Source organism: Podarcis tiliguerta, assembly GCF_965153285.1.
Source record: "Podarcis tiliguerta genome assembly, chromosome: 18".
Classification (NCBI taxonomy): domain Eukaryota; kingdom Metazoa; phylum Chordata; class Lepidosauria; order Squamata; family Lacertidae; genus Podarcis; species Podarcis tiliguerta.
This window is the reverse complement of record NC_139551.1, coordinates 1,014,073-1,031,805: the sequence shown is the minus strand read 5'-3', so window position 1 is coordinate 1,031,805 and position 17,733 is coordinate 1,014,073. Positions and strand designations below refer to the sequence as shown.

The window sequence follows — 17,733 nt, the reverse complement described above, 5'->3', positions numbered from 1 at the left end:
GGGCTCGCGGGCCGATTGTTCCCGCGGCATTTTCCGGAGTGGGGAATGGCTTTGCGGCCCCTGCGACTAAAAGGGGGAGGGAGGAGGCTGGGGAGCCGCACCCCCAAACTCCTTCTCCCCGAAATCCCGGGCCGAGCTCAACTTACCTTCCCCAGAATGACGTCAGCCAGACCCGACTTCTTGAGGAAGAGGGCGGCTTCGCCGGCCCCGATCCGGCCCGTGCAGGCTGGGTCCACCTGTGGAAAGCAAACAGCCACACCTGAGCTGAGATAGAATAAATAATAATAATAATAATAATAATAATAATAATAGATTTATTTATACCCCGCCCATCTGGCTGGCTCCCAACAGAATATTAAAAGGCACGATAAAACATCATTTAAAACATTCCTAAAAAGAGAGTCGGTGGAAGAAGATTGGAAGAAATTTAAAGACTATTTACAGAAATACTGCAAAATTAATGAATGTTAGAATGATGTTGGATTGAAGTTAAGTGGTTTTTAACAGCAATGTTATAAAGGAATATGTAAAAATGGGTTGTTAACAGGTGATAATCTAAAGCTATAATATATTAAGATAAAAGATTAAGATAAAATCAAAGAGGGAAAGGATTTGCTGAATTAACTAATTGAACTGGAATACAAGAAAGGGAGGTGTGAGGTGGTCAGGGAAACAAGCAAATGAAAGATAAGATATGGAAAGACTGATCTGTTTTTAACTGTTTTTACTTTGTATTTTCTTTTTATTCTTTTTCTTATTTTTGTAATATGTTGAAATTTTAATAAATATCTTTAAAAAAAACATTCCTAAATAGGGACAGCGCCCTCTGCAAGCCAACTGCAACCCCCCAGGTTTTGGGGGGCTGTCGGGGTGCCATCTGAGCTCCTCCGCTCGACGTCTGGCCCCGGGTCTTTCTGACGGGGCCCAATTGGGGGCCCCAAGGTGCCTGGGGCCCCACCAGCCCTGCCTACGTGGGCGAGGATCTCCCCACCCAACCGGGGGGGGGGGGAGAGGAAAATCCGGAAAGTCGGGGAGGCTGGGGTCATTATGTTTAGCCGAAAGCCCATGGTTCGAATCTCCCTGGCGGTATCCCCAGGCAGGGCCGGGAGAGGCTGCCTGCTTGAGACCCAGGAGAGCTGCTGCTGCTGCTGCCGGCCCGTGCTGGCGATCCCGACCCCAATTCTTGCCTCCTCCCCGGGGGTTTCCAGGGGAAGGGGGCGAAGGGAGCCCCCGAACTTGCCTGCTTGTAATACGTCTCGTAGAGCGGGGTCCCGGCGGAGAGCTAGACAGGAGAGGGGAAAAGAGGGGTGGGAGAGAAACAAGGCGAAACACGTATTCAGATACAGAGAGCCCCTCTCTTCAGCGGACCCAGTCCCTATTGAGACCCCCAAGAAAAGACCCTCCCTCCACGCTCGTCTGAAAGCGGAGGGATGGGTTTCTGGGAAGGGGGATCGGGGCCACAAAGGGCAGGCAAGCCCCGAAGCAGAGAAAAGATGTTTTCAACCCCCCATATACTGTATTTTTTGCTCTATAAGACTCAACTTTTCCCCTCCTCAAAAGTAAGGGGGAATGTGTGTGTGTCTTATGGGGCTGCGCAGCGGTCCCTCTTGCTGTTCTGGCTTCTGAGGTTCAGAATATTTTTTTTCTTGTTTTCCTCCTCCAAAAAACTAGGTGCGTCTCGTGGTCTGGGGCGTCTTATAGAGCGAAAAATACGGTAATTCGGAATTAAAACCCCCAACGGCTCCATCCGGCACACAACTTTTTGGAGCAAAGGCGAGCCCGTCGGATCTCTCCGGACTGGGGGCAGGAAACTCGCCCCCACGCTTCCGAGGTCCTGCCCGCCCTTCCTAGGGACGGGTGTGCCTGGGGAACTCCCTGCCACTGTAGGCGGAAAGCAGGGATTCCGGCATCCCAGCCCAGACGGGCGGGGTGCAAATGGCGAAATGATTAGGCTTGTTCTCCCTGCCCCCCCTCTTTCGGACGTGGCCTCTGCAATGCATTTATTGATTTTCATTATTGTTCCTGGCTGCGTTTTTCCTGTTTTTACGGACGTCCTCAGAGCAAAGAACGCTGAGCTCCCCGCTCGTCTTTCTGCCGCCCTCCCTGGACTATTGTCAACAGAAGGAGCCTGTTCCTCGGTTCCTCAAGGACAGGCAGCTTGAGAAATAGCCGCTCCCTGCCCTCCACGACGCCGAAGGTCAGTCCGGCCCTACCCAAACGCTGCACGCTCCATTTCGGAACAACATCCGCCTGCGGAACCAAGGCGGGTCGGCCCCCAGTTCCTGGCAAAGCTTGGCTTCCTAAGGGAAGGGAGAACAGAAGCTCCCCCCCCAAAAAAAAGCAGCCACCCCAAAATAAGAGACCCCGGGAAGCAAAAGGATTTCATGTTGGAAACGTCCAAATTCCAAGCAAGCAAGTTGCTCAGAGCACAGCGGGCGCTCAGGTTGCAAACATGATCCACGTTCACAACCTGCAGCGGTGCATCTGCGGGTTGCGATTTGGCGCTTCTGCACATGCGCAAAGCGAGAGATTGAGTGCTTCTGCGCATGCTCGACCGCCGAAACCCGGAAGTAACCCGTTCCGGTACTTCCGGGTTTCGGCGGTTCGTAACCCAAAAAAACACAACCTGAAGCGTCCGTAACCTGAGGTATGACTGTACATCGGAAGCAAAAGAGGAGGGAGAAAGGTTGTTTTCTGCTGCTCCAGAGAAGCGGACACGGAGCAATGGATCCAAACTACAAGAAAGAAGATTCCACCTAAACATTAGGAAGAACTTCCTGACAGTAAGAGCTGTTCGACAGTGGAATTTGCTGCCAAGGAGTGTGGTGGAGTCTCCTTCTTTGGAGGTCTTTAAGCAGAGGCTTGACAACCATATGTCAGGAGTGCTCTCATGGTGTTTCCTGCTTGGCAGGGGGTTGGACTTGAAGGCCCTTGGGGTCTCTTCCAGCTCTATGATTCTATGATTCTATAGCCATGTTCATAAGGGTGTATCTAATGGGAACAGAAATTCGGATAGATAAGCTAACTGCCAATAGAGCACGGCAATAATAATAATAATAATAATGGTAATTATTATTATTTGCACGCCGCCCAGCAGACTGGGTTGCCGCAGCCAATCTGGTTGGCTCCCAATATTAAAAACATGGTGAAACAGGTTGCATACACCTTCGTTGCAAAGGGGGCGGCGAGGCGATCCTTGGGGTCTAACTCTGAAATCTGGGTTGCGATCGCCACAACGGAAAGACCAGGATCCATTCTTTCCTTCTCCCCCCACCCTGGTGAGGTTTATCATTCTTAGCAGGGCCGGATTTCAGTTTAATGCGGCCCTCGGCTCCTGAAGGTAACAGGGCCCTTTCTATCTCCAGCTGTCCTTTGTCCACAACAAATTGCCACTGGTTTTTGTGTGTTGAATATATGCTTATATGGCAGGCATGGCCAAACTCGGCCCTCCAGATGTTTTGGGACTACAGTTCCCATCATCCCTGACCACTGGTCCTGTTAGCTAGGGATGGTGGGAGTTGTAGTCCCAAAACATCTGGAGAGCGGAGTTTGGGGATGCCTGATATATGGTCATTGATGGACCTAATAGGTATCTCAAGAGGGACGCGGGTGGCGCTGTGGGTTAAACCCCAGAGCCTAGGGCTTGCCGATCAGAAGGTCGGCGGTTCGAATCCCCCCAATGACGGGGTGAGCTCCTGTTGCTCGGTCCCAGCTCCTGCCAACCTAGCAGTTCGAAACCACGTCAAAGCGCAAGTAGATAAATAGGTAATGCTCCTGCGGGAAGGTAAATGCCGTTTCCATGCGCTGCTCTGGTTCGCCAGAAGTGGCTCAGTCCTGCTGGCCACATGACCCGGAAGCTGTACGCTGGCTCCCTCGGCCAATAAAGCGAGATGAGCGCCACAACCCCAGAGTCGGCCACGACTGGACCTAATGGTCAGGGGTCCCTTTACCTTTTAGGTATCTTAAGCTATTTGCGCATGTTGCCCTGCAACCAGTCCATGCAGAATGCCGGCACCCTATACATAGAAAGGGGCAAACCAGTGATATTTTAGGGAGCAGGCTAGCAGGCGGGGCCCATGACTTACACCAGAGGAGCCTCCACAACACAAAACACTCTTGCTCTATGTAGGTTTTATTTTATTTGCTTTTTATCTTATATTTTGGAAATGTACATCCAGGGTTTTTCCCCCCTTTAATTTTTTGGGGGCCCCCAAGAGAGTGGGGCCCTAAGCTAGAGCTTGTTTAGCTTATTATACATAAAATCCGGCACCGATTCTTAGTATTATTTCATTTCTATGCCGCTTTATATATTTCAAAGAAAAAGCATAAATGCTTCTGAAGACCAGCTGCTGGGTGCTGTGGCCGAGATTCCCGCCTCGCCGGCGGGTTGGGCCGAATGACCTTCGGAGGGCCCCCTTCCGCCTGTACGGTTTTATGAAACAGCAGGAGGCTGGCTGGAGGAGTTGGGCAAGCTCCACCGACGCAACCAGGAACTTCCTTCAACAGCCTGGGCTACCTCTCCCCGCAGCCAAATTGCACAACCGGATCCTTTGCAATCTCGTGGCGGGGAGAGCATTCGAGGGCGCGAATCTCCCTCACGGAAAACGCCGCCTGCCCGGCAGCCTCCCTCACCCCAATTGTGCCCCTGAAGGACCAGGTGTGCAGCTTGAAAGAGGGGCAAACGCCTCATTGCGGAAAGGACCGAAGGCTGTGCTTTTGTGGGCACACAAGTTTGGCAGCTCCTGGCTTGCCCACCTTTCAAACGTCCCTTTGCGCGAAGGACCGAAGGCCGTGCTTTTGTGGGCACACAAATTTGGCAGCTCCTGGCTTGCCCACCTTTCAAACGTCCCTTTGCGCAAAGGACCGAAGGCCGTGCTTTTGTGGGCACACAAGTTTGGCAGCTCCTGGCTTGCCCACCTTTCAAACGTCCCTTTGCGCGAAGGACCGAAGGCCGTGCATTTGTGGGCACACAAGTTTGGCAGCTCCTTCCTTGCCCACCTTTCAAACGTCCCTTTGCGCAGAGGACCGAAGGCTGTGCTTTTGTGGGCACACAAATTTGGCGGCTCCTTCCTTGCCCACCTTTCAAACGTCCCTTTGCGCGAAGGACCGAAGGCCGTGCTTTTGTGGGCACACAAGTTTGGCAGCTCCTGGCTTGCCCACCTTTCAAACGTCCCTTTGCGCAAAGGACCGAAGGCCGTGCATTTGTGGGCACACAAGTTTGGCAGCTCCTTCCTTGCCCACCTTTCAAACGTCCCTTTGCGCAAAGGACCGAAGGCCGTGCTTTTGTGGGCACACAAGTTTGGCAGCTCCTACCTTGCCCACCTTTCAAACGTCCCTTTGCGCAAAGGACCAAAAGCTGTGTTTTTGGGCACACACGTTTGGCAGCTCCCGCCTTGCCCACCCTTCGCTCAGCGGTGCCAGGACTTTGCCAGCACGAGGGGGGCAGGCACAACCCCCCCTTCCCCACACGCACGCAGAGCGCCGTGCCTCCCTTGCCTCGCCCCACCCCTTCCCCGCATCATCCCTCGTCTTAAGACCATGCGCTCCTCAGCACCATCTGGGCACCCAGGCTTTTCCCTTGCCAACTGCAAGAAGGCCTTTTCTCTCCGACAACAGCAGGCCGGCCGCTCGGCAGGAATACAAATCAGCCCCCGGCAGACGGAGCTCTCGAGATTTGGGTCGACGTCCAAGGAGGGGAGGCCGGGAGAGCGGCTCTCGGCGCCCGGCGGGTCTGGACCGCAGGTGCCCCCACCCCCGGGAGGCAAAAGAGCTCCCTTCTGCCTGCAGCGCCCGCCAGGGAGGTTGCCTTCTGCAGAGTCAGGCCCCCGGGTCGCCGCAGCGGCCCAGATCGGCTTCCAGCGAGCATTTGGAACATCAAAACACCGGAAATAAAAGCATGCAATATGTAGGTTCTGCCGGTTCGTTCAAAAGTGGCCCAAACCAGTAGCCTGGGGGAAGGAAACACATGAAAGTCGCCAGTTTGTCTCCTCCCTGAACATGCCCAAAGCTTTGCTCTCTAGCCAAACAGACCTGCCACACTCCAGAACGCTGGTATAATAATAAATAATAATAATAATAATAATAATAATTGTACCCTGCCCATCTGGCTGGGCGGCACAGCAATTCGGGGCGGCTTCCGACAAATGTAAAAGTGTAAAAAAATGCTAAAAATTAAGGACTTCCCTAGAAGCTACGGGGGAGGTTGGGTGGGTGCTCTCGCACTCGGGTCCAAAATCCCTCGAGGGAGATCCCTGCGCCCATTCCGACGCTCAGCCAACAGTGATCCGCGCCAGTTCCCCCCTACAGATTGTAGGAGAGACAGATCCCTTCGAGTCACATAACAGGGGAGTCACAGGACCACCGCGCCGCGAGGGACCCCACGAGTCATCTAGTCCAACCCCCTTCGTCGCAGGGACCTGACGCGGGACTCGAATCCACAACCCTGAGATTAGTAAGCAGGTTCTGGGCTCAGCGGAGAGAGGCTGAGGAAGCTCCTCTGGCCTTCGTGAACCCAGCACCCGCACCCGGCCCTTTGGGGAGCTGTGACACGAGAGATTGTGCAACACCCCGCCCCGCTGGTGACACAACACATCCGACAGGCGGGGCAGGCAGCCTGGGGCAGGGCGCCTGCTTGGCCTGCAGAAGGCTCCGGGTTCAATCCTGCGACAGCGTCGCCAGGTAGCGCTGGGAAATAAGGGGGCTTCTGCCGAATGCAGAATCTTGAGGACTAGAATCCTGCTTTATTTTTAAGGAAAGGACACCTGCTTGGCCTGTAGAAGGCTACCGGCTCCGTCCTCAACAGCACCTCCAGGCAAAAATGCTCCTGAGAGTTGCTACCGGCCTGTGCGGGCGGCACCGAGTCCCCCGAGGGCTCCTTGGCGCCTTCTCGGAGCCCCCTTCGACCCTCGTGCCCCTGCAGGTACCTGGGGAATAGGACCCCCTTGTTACGGGGGTCGGGGAGACTCAAGCCCCACTGTCGCCCGGGGAGAGGTGGGCCTCTGCACTCGCTCAGAGGCGCTCTGGTTCCCTGCGCCCGCGGCAGCGCGTGGGGACGTGCCGTGGAACCGGGACACCCCCCCCCAATGGCCATTGAGTCCGACCCCCAACAACGCAGCACTCTCAGCTTTTAAAATACCCCATCCTCAGAGAATACCGGGAGCTACAGTTCACCCCTCCCAGAACTACAATTCCCAGGATGCCCCACCCTCTCCTGCTTCTGGCTGGTTCAACCGCTGTAGGGCAAATCAGTCAGATGAGTGGGGTACTATTATTATTAATAACATTATTGGCTTGGGGGGGTCACAGGGCCAGGTGCATGGCTTGAGGTCTCCCCCCAGCCAAAGGTCTGACTGTTCTCCAGCTCTTATTTCTCAAGAGGGGGTCCAATTATTATTTTTTGGGGGGGTCCAATTATTCTTATTTGGGGAGTAGGTGTTCAGCTTCTTCCTAAGAAAGGCCCTAGATCAGGCCCTCTGGGGGGGGGTCATGCTTCCATCATTCTCTCTCACACACACACACAAACAGCTGGTTCCAGGAACTTCTTGGGGGGGGGCCTTCTGCAAGGGGAGTCCCTGCCAATACACCCCCACCCCACCCCCCTGTGGCAGATGGAGCCCATCTGGCGGATGACCCCCACCCCACGTCGCCAGATGGATGGGCAGGCAAATCCGGGTGGCCGAGACCTGGGCCGGATGAGGGTGACCCCCCCCCCAAGAGCCGGGAGGGTCTTGGGCCCACCTTCCCCCCCCCACTCCGCCCCCTGGGGACAGCCCTGCAAGGGAGGCTGGCCTGAGTCACCCCTGAGGATGGGGGGTGCAAGATGGGGTTGGGGGGGGCAGCCTTGGACCTGCCTGCTTGACCCTGGGGCCTTCCAGACCCCCCACCCCAAGAGACAGGAAGAGGGGGGCTGCTGCCTGGGCCCCAGGCCTAGTGGTGGTGGGGGGGTGAGAGAGAGGGAGGGGCAGTCAGAGGGGAGAGGTCTTAAGCCCCCTACCCAGGCACTTGGGATGTGGGGGGCGGTTGCCTGGGGTCCATTAGGTGGGGTGGGGGCTGAGCCCTTTCAGCCCCTCTGGTGGGGAGGGTGAGAGGAAGGGGGTAAGCTTTGAAGCCCCCCTCCCTCCCCAGGCACTTGGGATGTGGGAAGGGGGACCTATGGGGTGGGGGGCTCAACCCCTCTTGGGGGGGGGAAGGAAGGGGGAATGTTTTGAAGCCCCCTCCCTCCCCAGGCATTTGGGATGTGGGAGGGGGACCCAGTGGGTGGGGTGGGAGAGATAGGGGGGCCCCAGCCCTTTCAGCCCCTCTGGTGGGGGGGTGGGATTAAGGGGGGAAGGTTTGAAGCTCCCCTCCCTCCCTCCCTCCCCAGGCACTTAGGATGTGGGAGGGGAATCCATTGGGGGGGGGGATCAGCCCATCAGCCCCTCTGGTGGGGGGTGGGGGGAGGAAGGGAGAAAGATTTGAAGCCCCCCCTCCCCAGGCACTTAGGATGTGGGAGGGGGGCCTATTGGGAGGGGGGCTCAGCCCCTCTTGTGGGGGGGAATGGTTTGAAGCCCCCCTCCCTCCCCAGGCACTTGGGGGGGGAGAGGGGGGGCTCAGCCCTTTCAGCCCCTCTGGCGGGGGGAGGGGGAGCGGTGGGGGAGGGGGCGCCCCTCCTCCCTCCCAGGAAACCCTCCAATGCATATCATTGCGGGGGGGAGCAAATGAGGCGATGAGTTTGGGGGGGTGGGGTGGGGGTCTCCCTGCCTGGCTCTGCCCCCCCCTGCAAATTTGGGGTGGGGGCGCCCCCCAGCTGCTGCCCCCTCCCCTCCGAGGAGGAGGGGTCTCCATGCCCTCGCCCCCCCCCACAAGGGCCCCTCCTGGCCCCCCAGGGGACACCCCCCTCCCCTCCCCGCCGGCTACCTGCGCTCCGCCGCTGCCGCTTCCTCCGCCGAGGGGGCCAAGCGCCGCCATCTTCCTCCTCCTCCTCCTCGAGGGCGGGGCGGGGGGCGGGGCCACCAGGGGGCGGAGTCAAGAGGGAGGCGGAGCAGCGACACCTGCCGGCCGGGATGGGAAGAGGCGCCGCCGCCGCAGCCGCGGGAGGAGGCGCTCTTTGCACATGCTCAGAGGCAGGGGGTGCGATGCCCTCCGACGTTTCTCCCCTGAAAAGACGAACGTCCTGTTCCATCCCCGTTCCATTTTTGATGGCAGAAAGCGAGGAGGAATTGAAGAAGCTTTTAATGAGGGTGGAAGAGGAGAGCGCAAAATATGGTCTGAAGCTCAACGTCGAAAAAAACTAAGATCATGGCCACTGATCCCATCACCTCCTGACAAATAGAAGGAGAAGAAATGGAGGCAGTGAGAGATTTTACTTTCTTGGGCTCCATGATCACTGCAGATGGTGACAGCAGCCACGAAATTAAAATTGCTTGGGAGAAAAGCAATGACAAATCTAGACAGCACCTTAAAAAGCAGAGACATCACCTTGCCAACAAAGGTCCGTATAGTTCAAGCCATGGTTTTCCCAGTAGTGATGTATGGAAGTGAGAGCTGGACCATCAAGAAGGCTGATGGCCGAAGAATGGATGCTTTTGAATTCTGGTGCTGGAGGAGACTCTTGAGAGTCCCGTGGACTGCAAGAAGAGCAAACCTCTCCATTCTGAAGGAAATCAGCCCTGAGTGCTCACTGGAAGGACAGATCCTGAAGCTGAGGCTCCAAGACTTTGGCCACCTCATGAGAAGAGAAGACTCCCTGGAAAAGACCCTGATGTTGGGAAAGATGGAGGGCACAAGGAGAAGGGGACGACGGAGGACGAGATGGTGGGACAGTGTTCTCAAAGCTACCAGCATGAGTCTGACCAAACTGGGGAGGCAGTAGAAGACAGGAGGGCCTGGCGTGCTCTGGTCCAGGGGGTCACGATAGGCGGACACGGCTAAACGACTCAACAACATTCCATCCCCTCCAACGTTTCTCCCCTGAAAATTGGGACGTCCCAAGGAAAAGTAGCACATTCCGGGATCAAATCAGAAACCAGGACAGCTTCTCTAAATCCGGGATTGGAAAATAGGGACACTGGGAGGGTCTGGGATAGCTCAGTTGGTAGAGCACGAGACTCTCAATCTCAGGGTCATCGGTCATAGGCATGGCCAAGGGAGGGGGGCAGGGGGACAGCTGTCCCCCTTATCAATCAGAATCAATACAAATCTGAGGTTCTGCCCCCCCCCCCGCAAAGCCTGCCTTCCAAAAAAAAAAAACCCTTGACCAAGCCCATGTCGTGGCTTCGAGCGTCAAGTTGGGCAAAAAGATTCCTGCCTTTTCAGGTGGTTGGGCTGGATGACCCTCGGGGTCCCACTTCCAAATCTAGGATTCTGCAATTCTACTAGCAAGCTGTGAGGCAGCCTCTGCTGAGCAGGGCCCCCCCCCAAGTGTTTAGGGCCATCAGCCCAGGATGAGGTAAAGATAAAGGATGCCCTTTCCCTGGACACGTGATGGCAGGAGTGGGGTCCCCACCCAAAAAACTGATTTCTTTGGACCACATGGCAGGTGGGGTGGGGTGGAGAGAGAGGAGGGGGCCGCTAGAGGGGAGAGAGGAGGGGGCAGCTCCCTGGTTTTGGTTAGTGTGCCCCTCTCCACAAATACACACCCTTTTCGCCCAAGAAACCAAAAAACATTTGAACAGGGCAGGGGAACTTTGCCTGTTTATTGAAGTTTTCCAGAGCTCAGTTCACTGAAAAGCCCCCCCCCCTTCTCTCTCTCTGTGCACCCCTCTCTTCACTTTTCCAGGAACATTTGAACAGCGTAAAAATAAATACAACCCTTCCTTGCCCCTTCCCTCCCCCAGCCCCAAATTTCCCAGTCCAGGTCTGAGAAGGAGACTCAGAGCTCCTCCTTCTGTGCCACAATCCTCGTCTCTGGGACGGTTTCCCTCTTCTTCTTCTTTTTCTCCTTCTTCTTCTTCTCCTTCTTTTTCTTCTTCTTCTTCCTTTTGGCCTCCTCCTCGGCTTCCCTTCGCTCCCGCTGCTTCTCCTCCTCGACCTGCTGCTTACTCATTTTCTCCTCGGGCTCCTGGAAGGGGATTGCGGATCAAAACTTGCAGAGTTTTCCGCCCAGCAAACAAGTCCGAGGGAGAATCCTCTCTGCTGCCCACCTCACCTGGAGGGAATTGGGCACCTGGGGGAACCGGCCGGCCCAAGCCCCGCAAATACGGCCCTCCAGTCTCCACTGAGCTAGAAAGAGCCTCGTTTCAGGAGGCAGAGAAGCCCCCAGTCAGGGACCAGAGAGGCTAGGGCAACTGGTGGCCGTGCCAGGGCCAGGGACCCGTCTCAGAGAGCGGGCGATGCCCAGAGATAGATGTAAATAAACCCAGGAGAGGAAGGTGCCCCCTTTTCCCCTGGGCCCTGCTGGGGCAGGCAGGGCCTCTGCTACCTTTGTTTCCCCCCAGGTCTCGTCCCCAAATTCTTCCGCGTATCCTTCGTCATCCGTGATCAAGAAGTTGTCGAAAATGGTTCCCGATCGCACCTGCAACAGAGTGTGCCTTGTTAGACGCTGCACACCTTGCTCCCAGCCAAAGATTCCCATTTATTTGGGACGCTCATGCCCCGTTTCGAAAGGCCACCAGAACAAAAAACCACGTTCGATTGTGGGGTTGCCCTGGCAGCCTGCCCTGCCCTCATCCTGGCTCTCCAGCCCTTCCGGGCCGCAGAGCCCACTGCAGATGACCTCTGGGACAAAGGAGGAAGAGGAGCTAAGCAGAAGCTGGAGGCTAGTCCCCCCCGCACTGGTCTTTGTGGGGAACAGAAAACGGGAAACCCCACTGACCTGCCACAGGTCCAGGCCGATGACACTGATGTTCTCGTAGATGGAAATGGTGGCGTCAGGCAAGTACTCCGGATTAGCGATTTGCGGGTGAGGCCAGATGCCTTTGAACCTGGGGTTGGGGATCTTCCGGGGCTGCCATTCCCCCTGGAAGAAGCCACAGGGTGTTAGAGAACCCCATCGTCCAGCCCGGACACCGGGGTCCATCTCCCGAGGGCCTTCTGGCGGTTCCCTCCCTGAGAGAAGCGAAGTTACGGGGAACCAGGCAGAGGGCCTTCTCGGTGGTGGCGCCCGCCCTGTGGAACGCCCTTCCAGCAGATGTCAAAGAGATAAACAACTACCTGACTTTTAGAAGACATCTGAAGGCAGCCCTGTTTAGAGAAGCTTTTAATGTTTGAAGTTTTATTCTGTTCTTAATGCTCTGTTGGAAGCCGCCCAGAGTGGCTGGGGGAACCCAGCCAGATGGGTGTGGTATTAATAAATAATTCTATTATTATTATTATTATTATTATTAGGCCTCAGCGCTTGTGGACCAAGCTAGCCATTTCTTCTCGCAATTTAATTTCACTTATGAGGCCTCTAAAAATGACTTGCGGCGCAGTGGAAACAATTGCGATTTAGAAACGAAAGGCAGTTACGCAGAAAGCGAGTTTAAAAGCTAAACCAACAGCTAGACAATTGCAAAGAGCCACCCAGCTTCCATCTCCAAGGGCCCCCCAGTGACTGGAAAAGGAGCTGCCCTACCCGGTAAAGTGGATTCTTGAGCTGGGGGGGCTCCCAGTGGCCTTGCGCCATGGCGTCCCAGTCCTTGGGTTTCTCTGCGCTGTTGTCTACAATGTACTCGGGGACGTCCCAGTCCTTTTGCAGAGGGAGAAAGAGAGTGGAGCAGGGGAGAGAAAATAAGCAAAATTAGCAAACACCGCCCAGGTCTCAGGGAAAGCCACAAGGGATGCGACTCAGCTGTTCATTAAGGTGACTGAAATGCTAGCAGGTGACAAAGGGGAGGATTGAGAGGCCCAGCTCCTCGTCTGCCTCCACCTTCAGCCCAAAGGGGGATCAGAGGCTGTAAAGACACACCTGTTCTGCCTGGGGTGGGCTCTCTAGGCTTCCTGCTTCTGAGGCCTTATAACCAGCAGCTCTAGGGCACGGCTCACCCACACCAGAGCAAGGCGGTAATACTCACCTCCGGCTTGGTGTCCTCCGGGTCGTCGATTTCGGCAACGTCATCCCAGTCCTCCGGCTTCCTCACCGTCGGGTCATTTATCTTCCGCGGGGGCAAGAAATCCCAGTCGTCTTCCAAGTCGCCGGACGCGACCCTCTTGTTATCGATTTTCACTTCGTACGTGAGGTCGGGTCTTAGAACCAGCGTGTACAGGTGAGTGAATCCGTCCACCTGAACCCAAATGATAGGGGGAGAAAAACACGGTTTTCCATCACCGTTGATGTCGCTAAAATGCATTCCAGCTGTGTAGCTAGACTCGGGGCTGCATTTAGGTTTGATGAGGCCCTAAGCTACTGAAGGTAATGGGGCCCTTTCTATGTCCAGCTGTCCTTTGTCAACAACAAATGGTCGCTGTTTGACATTTGAAGGCAGCCCTATTTAGGGAAGGCTTTAATGTTTAATGCTGTATTGTGTTTTTAATATTTGATTGGGAGCCGCCCGGAGTGGCTGGGGAAACCCAGCCAGGTGGGCAGGGTATAAAGAATAAATTATTATTGTTAATGAACTCCCTGGACCCAACAAGGGTCATGTGTGCTCATATGTAAAAAATAAGTAACCCTCTTGTTCCCCTTGACCGTGCCCATTGCATAACAAAAGGTTATGCTTAATTATAAGTTCACAAAGATATTTCCCAGCGCGGTTAGAGGTGGTGTCTATTGCTGCCCTCTGATTTCAGGTTCGTCCTCCAAGTTTAGTCCAGATAATATAGTATTTTGTGGGGAAACAAGGCTGATCCGGGCATTGAAGTCGCCTCTCAAGACAAGGCAAGGGTTGGGTGACAGAGAGTCTATACTTTCGAGTGCCGTATTTTTCGCTCTATAGGACGCACTTTTTCCCCTTCAAAAATGAAGGGGAAATGTGTGTGCGTCCTATGGAGCGAAGACGCCATAGCCCCGCGACCCTCTCCCGGCTGGAGAAGTGACGTGCAGCTATGGCAGGAGCCTCTCCGCTGCGCCTTTCTGCTGCTCCCTGACCTGCTCTTTGGGGCTGGTGGTGGGCTTCACCCCGCCAGCCCCAAAGAGCAGGTTGAAAGGAACCTGAAGCCTGGAGAGCGAGATGGGTCAGTGCACACCGACCCCTCGCTCTCCTGGCTTCCAAGGTAGCCGCCTGAATGCACCTTAAACGGCACCTTGTTTTAGAGCGGGAAAACAAGGGGGGAAAGTTCTCCCTCTCTCTGCGCAGTGCCTCCTGCCGCTTCACTGAAGGGGCGCTGGGCAGAGAGGGGTATTTCTCAGGAGACTATCATATGTGTGGGTAAGGATTTTGGGGGTCCTGGCTAGTTCTGAACAGTTTGCAGAGCTGCAAACATATGAGAATGAGCCCTTTTCCCTGCCACAGGAAAGGCTGGTCTTCAGTTAAAAGGCAGGGAGAAGTGAGGGGCAGTGAAAGGTAGCCGCAACGCCACTTTCGTCTCAGGGCTCCCTATCACCCTTCCAAGGACATGCCCCCGTTCTCCACAAGCCGCACCCCAGCTGACTGCCAAGAAGGAGGTTTCAAAACGGAACTCAAAAACGCTTCCCGCACTTACTTTGCAGCGGATCTGCCTCTTAATGGGATAGAGTTTGTTCTTGTGGTTTAAAATGACGTGGACCTTCTTGATGTCGGAGCCGCAGATGTCAGGCCCTTAAAGGAGAAAGAGTTGGGTATTGCCTCTCGGGCGCTACTTGAAGCTTTCAGAAATTGGCTCCCCTCCCAAACACATCGGATAAGATGCTGGGTATTTTCAGGAACGGTTTCCTAGCCGTTCCTAGCACCGACGCCAAAACACAGCAGGTTACAAGAGCTTTGCAGAAGTGGGGAGGGGGGGGGGTCCCTAATGAAATCACAGAATGCGAAGGGGCTCTCGAGAGGTTTTGAATATACCGTATTTTTTGCTCCATAAGACTCACATTTTCCCTCCTAAAAAGTAAGGGGAAATGTGTGTGCGTCTTATGGAGCGAATGCAGGCTGCGCAGCTATCCCAGAAGCCAGAACAGCAAGAGGGATTCCTGCTTTCGCTGCGCAGCGATCCCTCTTGCTCTTCTGGCTTCTGAGATTCAGAATATTTTTTTTTCTTGTTTTCCTCCTCCAAAAACTAGGTGCATCTTATGGTGCACCTTATAGAGTGAAAAATATGGTATGGGGGGGGGGGCAGAAATTCGGGACAGACTTGAGATCAAATTGACACCCGGTGCCCTTTTTATCTGGCTTGGTGTTTTTTTAAAACACCCCAGCCATCTCACCGAACATGACATAATACAAGGATTCTCCGCTCATATTCTTCTGGTCCAGGTCGGAGGGGAAGATTTTCACATATCCGCCACCGCAGTCCATCTTCTGCTCGTGCTTGACCGTGTACTGAATGACCAAGGGCTTTCCCCTATTGCTGAAGGGCTTGAACCGCGACGAAATGGCATAAAACCTGACGTTTTCCGTCGTCTGCAGACCTGCAATGCACGAGGCAACGTCTCAGACCCACAGGCGATAAATGTGAAGCCTTACCAGTACAGTCAAATCTTGGGTTTTACATTTCGGCTGCTGAACACTTTGGAAGCCAAACATCAGAAACCCAGAAGTGAATGCTTCAGTTTTCAAACGCGCCTCGGAAGTCAAACGGATTTTGAAGGCGTGTTTTTCATTCCCCCTCCCAATTGATTTTGAAGCCCGCCCTTTGATCCTCGCTTTTTGAAAGTTTCAGAAGTCGAACGGACTTCCAGAACGGATTACGTTCGAAAACTGAGATTTCACTGTACTTTATTCCCTCTTCCCAATGAGCACAGCTCTGATTTTGTGGGGACTATCATGAAAATGGAGAACACAACGCTTAACGTCGGTTATCTGTGATTCGAAGCCGCATTTTTGAAACTAATTCGTGCGTATTCAGTTTTGTCAGCCTGGGAATGTGTCGCTGGACTCTGAAAATGCCTGGCCTGGACGCAGAATAAAGAGACATGTGTCAGCGTACGCCAGGCCTAGGCAAACTCGGCCCTCCAGATGTTTTGGGACTACAATTCCCATCATCCCTGACCACGGGTCCTGTTAGCTAGGGATCATGGGAATTGTAGTCCCAAAACATCTGGAGGGCCGAGTTTGCCTATGCCTGGCATATGTCGAAACTAAAACGAAATTAAAAACAATAAAACTAACAGTAACTGCCCCACCCCATGTTTGCCTGTGGCCCAACCCCATGCGGGTATGTGGCCCCTGGAAAATGGCTTAGAAGCTAATGTGGCCCTCAGCTTTAAAAAGCTTAACAGCAGGGGATAAGTCAAAGCTAATGTCGTGTTTCTAATGCGTCCTTGGAGGACGTTCCCAAACCTTTGTCCGTTTCGCGATCTCCGTAAAAGCTCCCGGCCGTCAGCCGGAACTTCCCGTAGTTGGATTTGTGCTGAGAGAGAACCCACCTCTCTTTCCATTTTGCTGTTGACAGAGAGAAGGGGAGACTCGTCACGGCAGGTGGAAACGCAAGCAAAGCCTTAAAACCCTTGGAAAAACACAAGCCCCACCCCAAAGGCGAATCGTTCAGCGACACACGTCAGGAAGCCGGCAAGCGAAACACACTTGGGCACTCATGCAATGCACTCAAACCGTGTACCTGTATGTCTGTATTTGTGTACTGATTGCACAACACACTGGTGTTATTATTAATAATAATGTTCTGCTGGGAGCTGCCCAGAGTGGCTGGGGAAACCCAGCCAGATGGGCAGGGTATAAGTAATAAATAATGATAATAATTAATTATAAGGGGTGAAGTTACAGGGAGCCAGGGGGACTCTCAGCCTACCACAAAGGGGTGTCGTGAGGATAAAATGGGGGTATACAAGAACTGGGCAGGCCAACCTTGGCTCCCTTGGAGGAAAGGAGTGGGTTATAATTAAAGTTAATTAAATTAAGTAAATGGTGTCGCTGTTGTTTTCTAATTTTGGTAGATTTTAAAGAAACACAGTTTTATTGCCCTTTCCATCTTTTCTAATCTCCAAATGGGTTGTTTTAAGGCCCGTTTCGTTTTTGTGCAGCGCCTGGCACCAGGCTTCCTCCTCCCTGATCCTGGGGGAAAGGACAGGAGGAGCTGAACTCGAGAGTGCACATGTGAATGGGCCTCCAGACGAGTGTCAAGGGAGAGAACACCGCCATCACTGCACCAGGCTTCCTCCTTCTTCCAAGCAGAGCCTGGGAAAAAGGCCGGAAGATGCTGAACTGGCAAGTGCACGTGTGAACGGGCCCCCAGACGAGTGTTAAGGGGGGGAAAACCACACCCCCGCTCGACTTCTCCCTCCAAGCAGAGCCTGGGGAAAAGGCAGGGAAGAGGCTGAGCTCTCTTGCACGTGTGAACGGGGCCCAAAAGGCGTGTCAAGGGGAAGAACATCGCCCCCCCTGCGCCAGGCTTCCTCTTCCCTCCAAGCAGAGCCTGGGGAAAAGGCCGGAAGATGCTGGACTCGCGAGTGAACGTGTGAATGGACCCCCAGACGCGTGTCAAGGCAAGAGGCCCCGTCTCTGCCTCCTCCACCTCCGTCCAGGAACTGCTCCCGGAAGTAGACAGTGCCTCGGGCGGGCCGGGCCAGCGCCACGGCCAGGGCCGCCAGCAGCAGCCGGGCGAACCGGCCCATGGCGAGGCGGAGGCGCAACGGCCACTGAGGGGAGAAGCCGGTGTCGCCGCCGGCCGGCCGGCCGACGGACGCTCCCTATTGGCTGAGGGCTTTCCCGCCTCGCGCCCCATTGGCCCGCGTCCCACTCCCGCTGCGCT

General features: G+C 54.7%; 2 protein-coding genes across 6 annotated transcripts in view; both read right to left on the bottom strand.

Annotated features, from left to right (window-relative positions):
* Nucleotides 1-8,974, bottom strand: part of EPS15L1 (epidermal growth factor receptor pathway substrate 15 like 1) — a 43,664-nt gene extending 34,690 nt beyond the window's left edge. For all 5 annotated transcript variants that reach the window (XM_083421444.1, XM_083421446.1, XM_083421447.1 and 2 more), the window contains exons 1-3: nucleotides 8,896-8,974; nucleotides 1,241-1,282; nucleotides 147-236 (exon numbers count right to left, since the gene is read on the bottom strand). In XM_083421444.1, coding sequence (XP_083277570.1) covers nucleotides 147-236; nucleotides 1,241-1,282; nucleotides 8,896-8,946 — 183 coding nt within the window. In that variant the 5' untranslated portion in view covers nucleotides 8,947-8,974. The remainder of the gene's footprint in view (nucleotides 1-146; nucleotides 237-1,240; nucleotides 1,283-8,895) is intronic.
* A 1,669-nt stretch (nucleotides 8,975-10,643) lies between these two features.
* CALR3 (calreticulin 3) lies at nucleotides 10,644-17,680 on the bottom strand. Its single transcript, XM_083421753.1, is given in 9 exon segments — nucleotides 10,644-11,038; nucleotides 11,399-11,491; nucleotides 11,792-11,935; nucleotides 12,533-12,646; nucleotides 12,972-13,181; nucleotides 14,539-14,633; nucleotides 15,233-15,436; nucleotides 16,308-16,409; nucleotides 17,497-17,680. Coding segments are annotated over 9 exon segments (1,251 nt in total). The 5' UTR covers nucleotides 17,597-17,680; the 3' UTR covers nucleotides 10,644-10,849.
* Nucleotides 17,681-17,733: the final 53 nt, after the last annotated feature.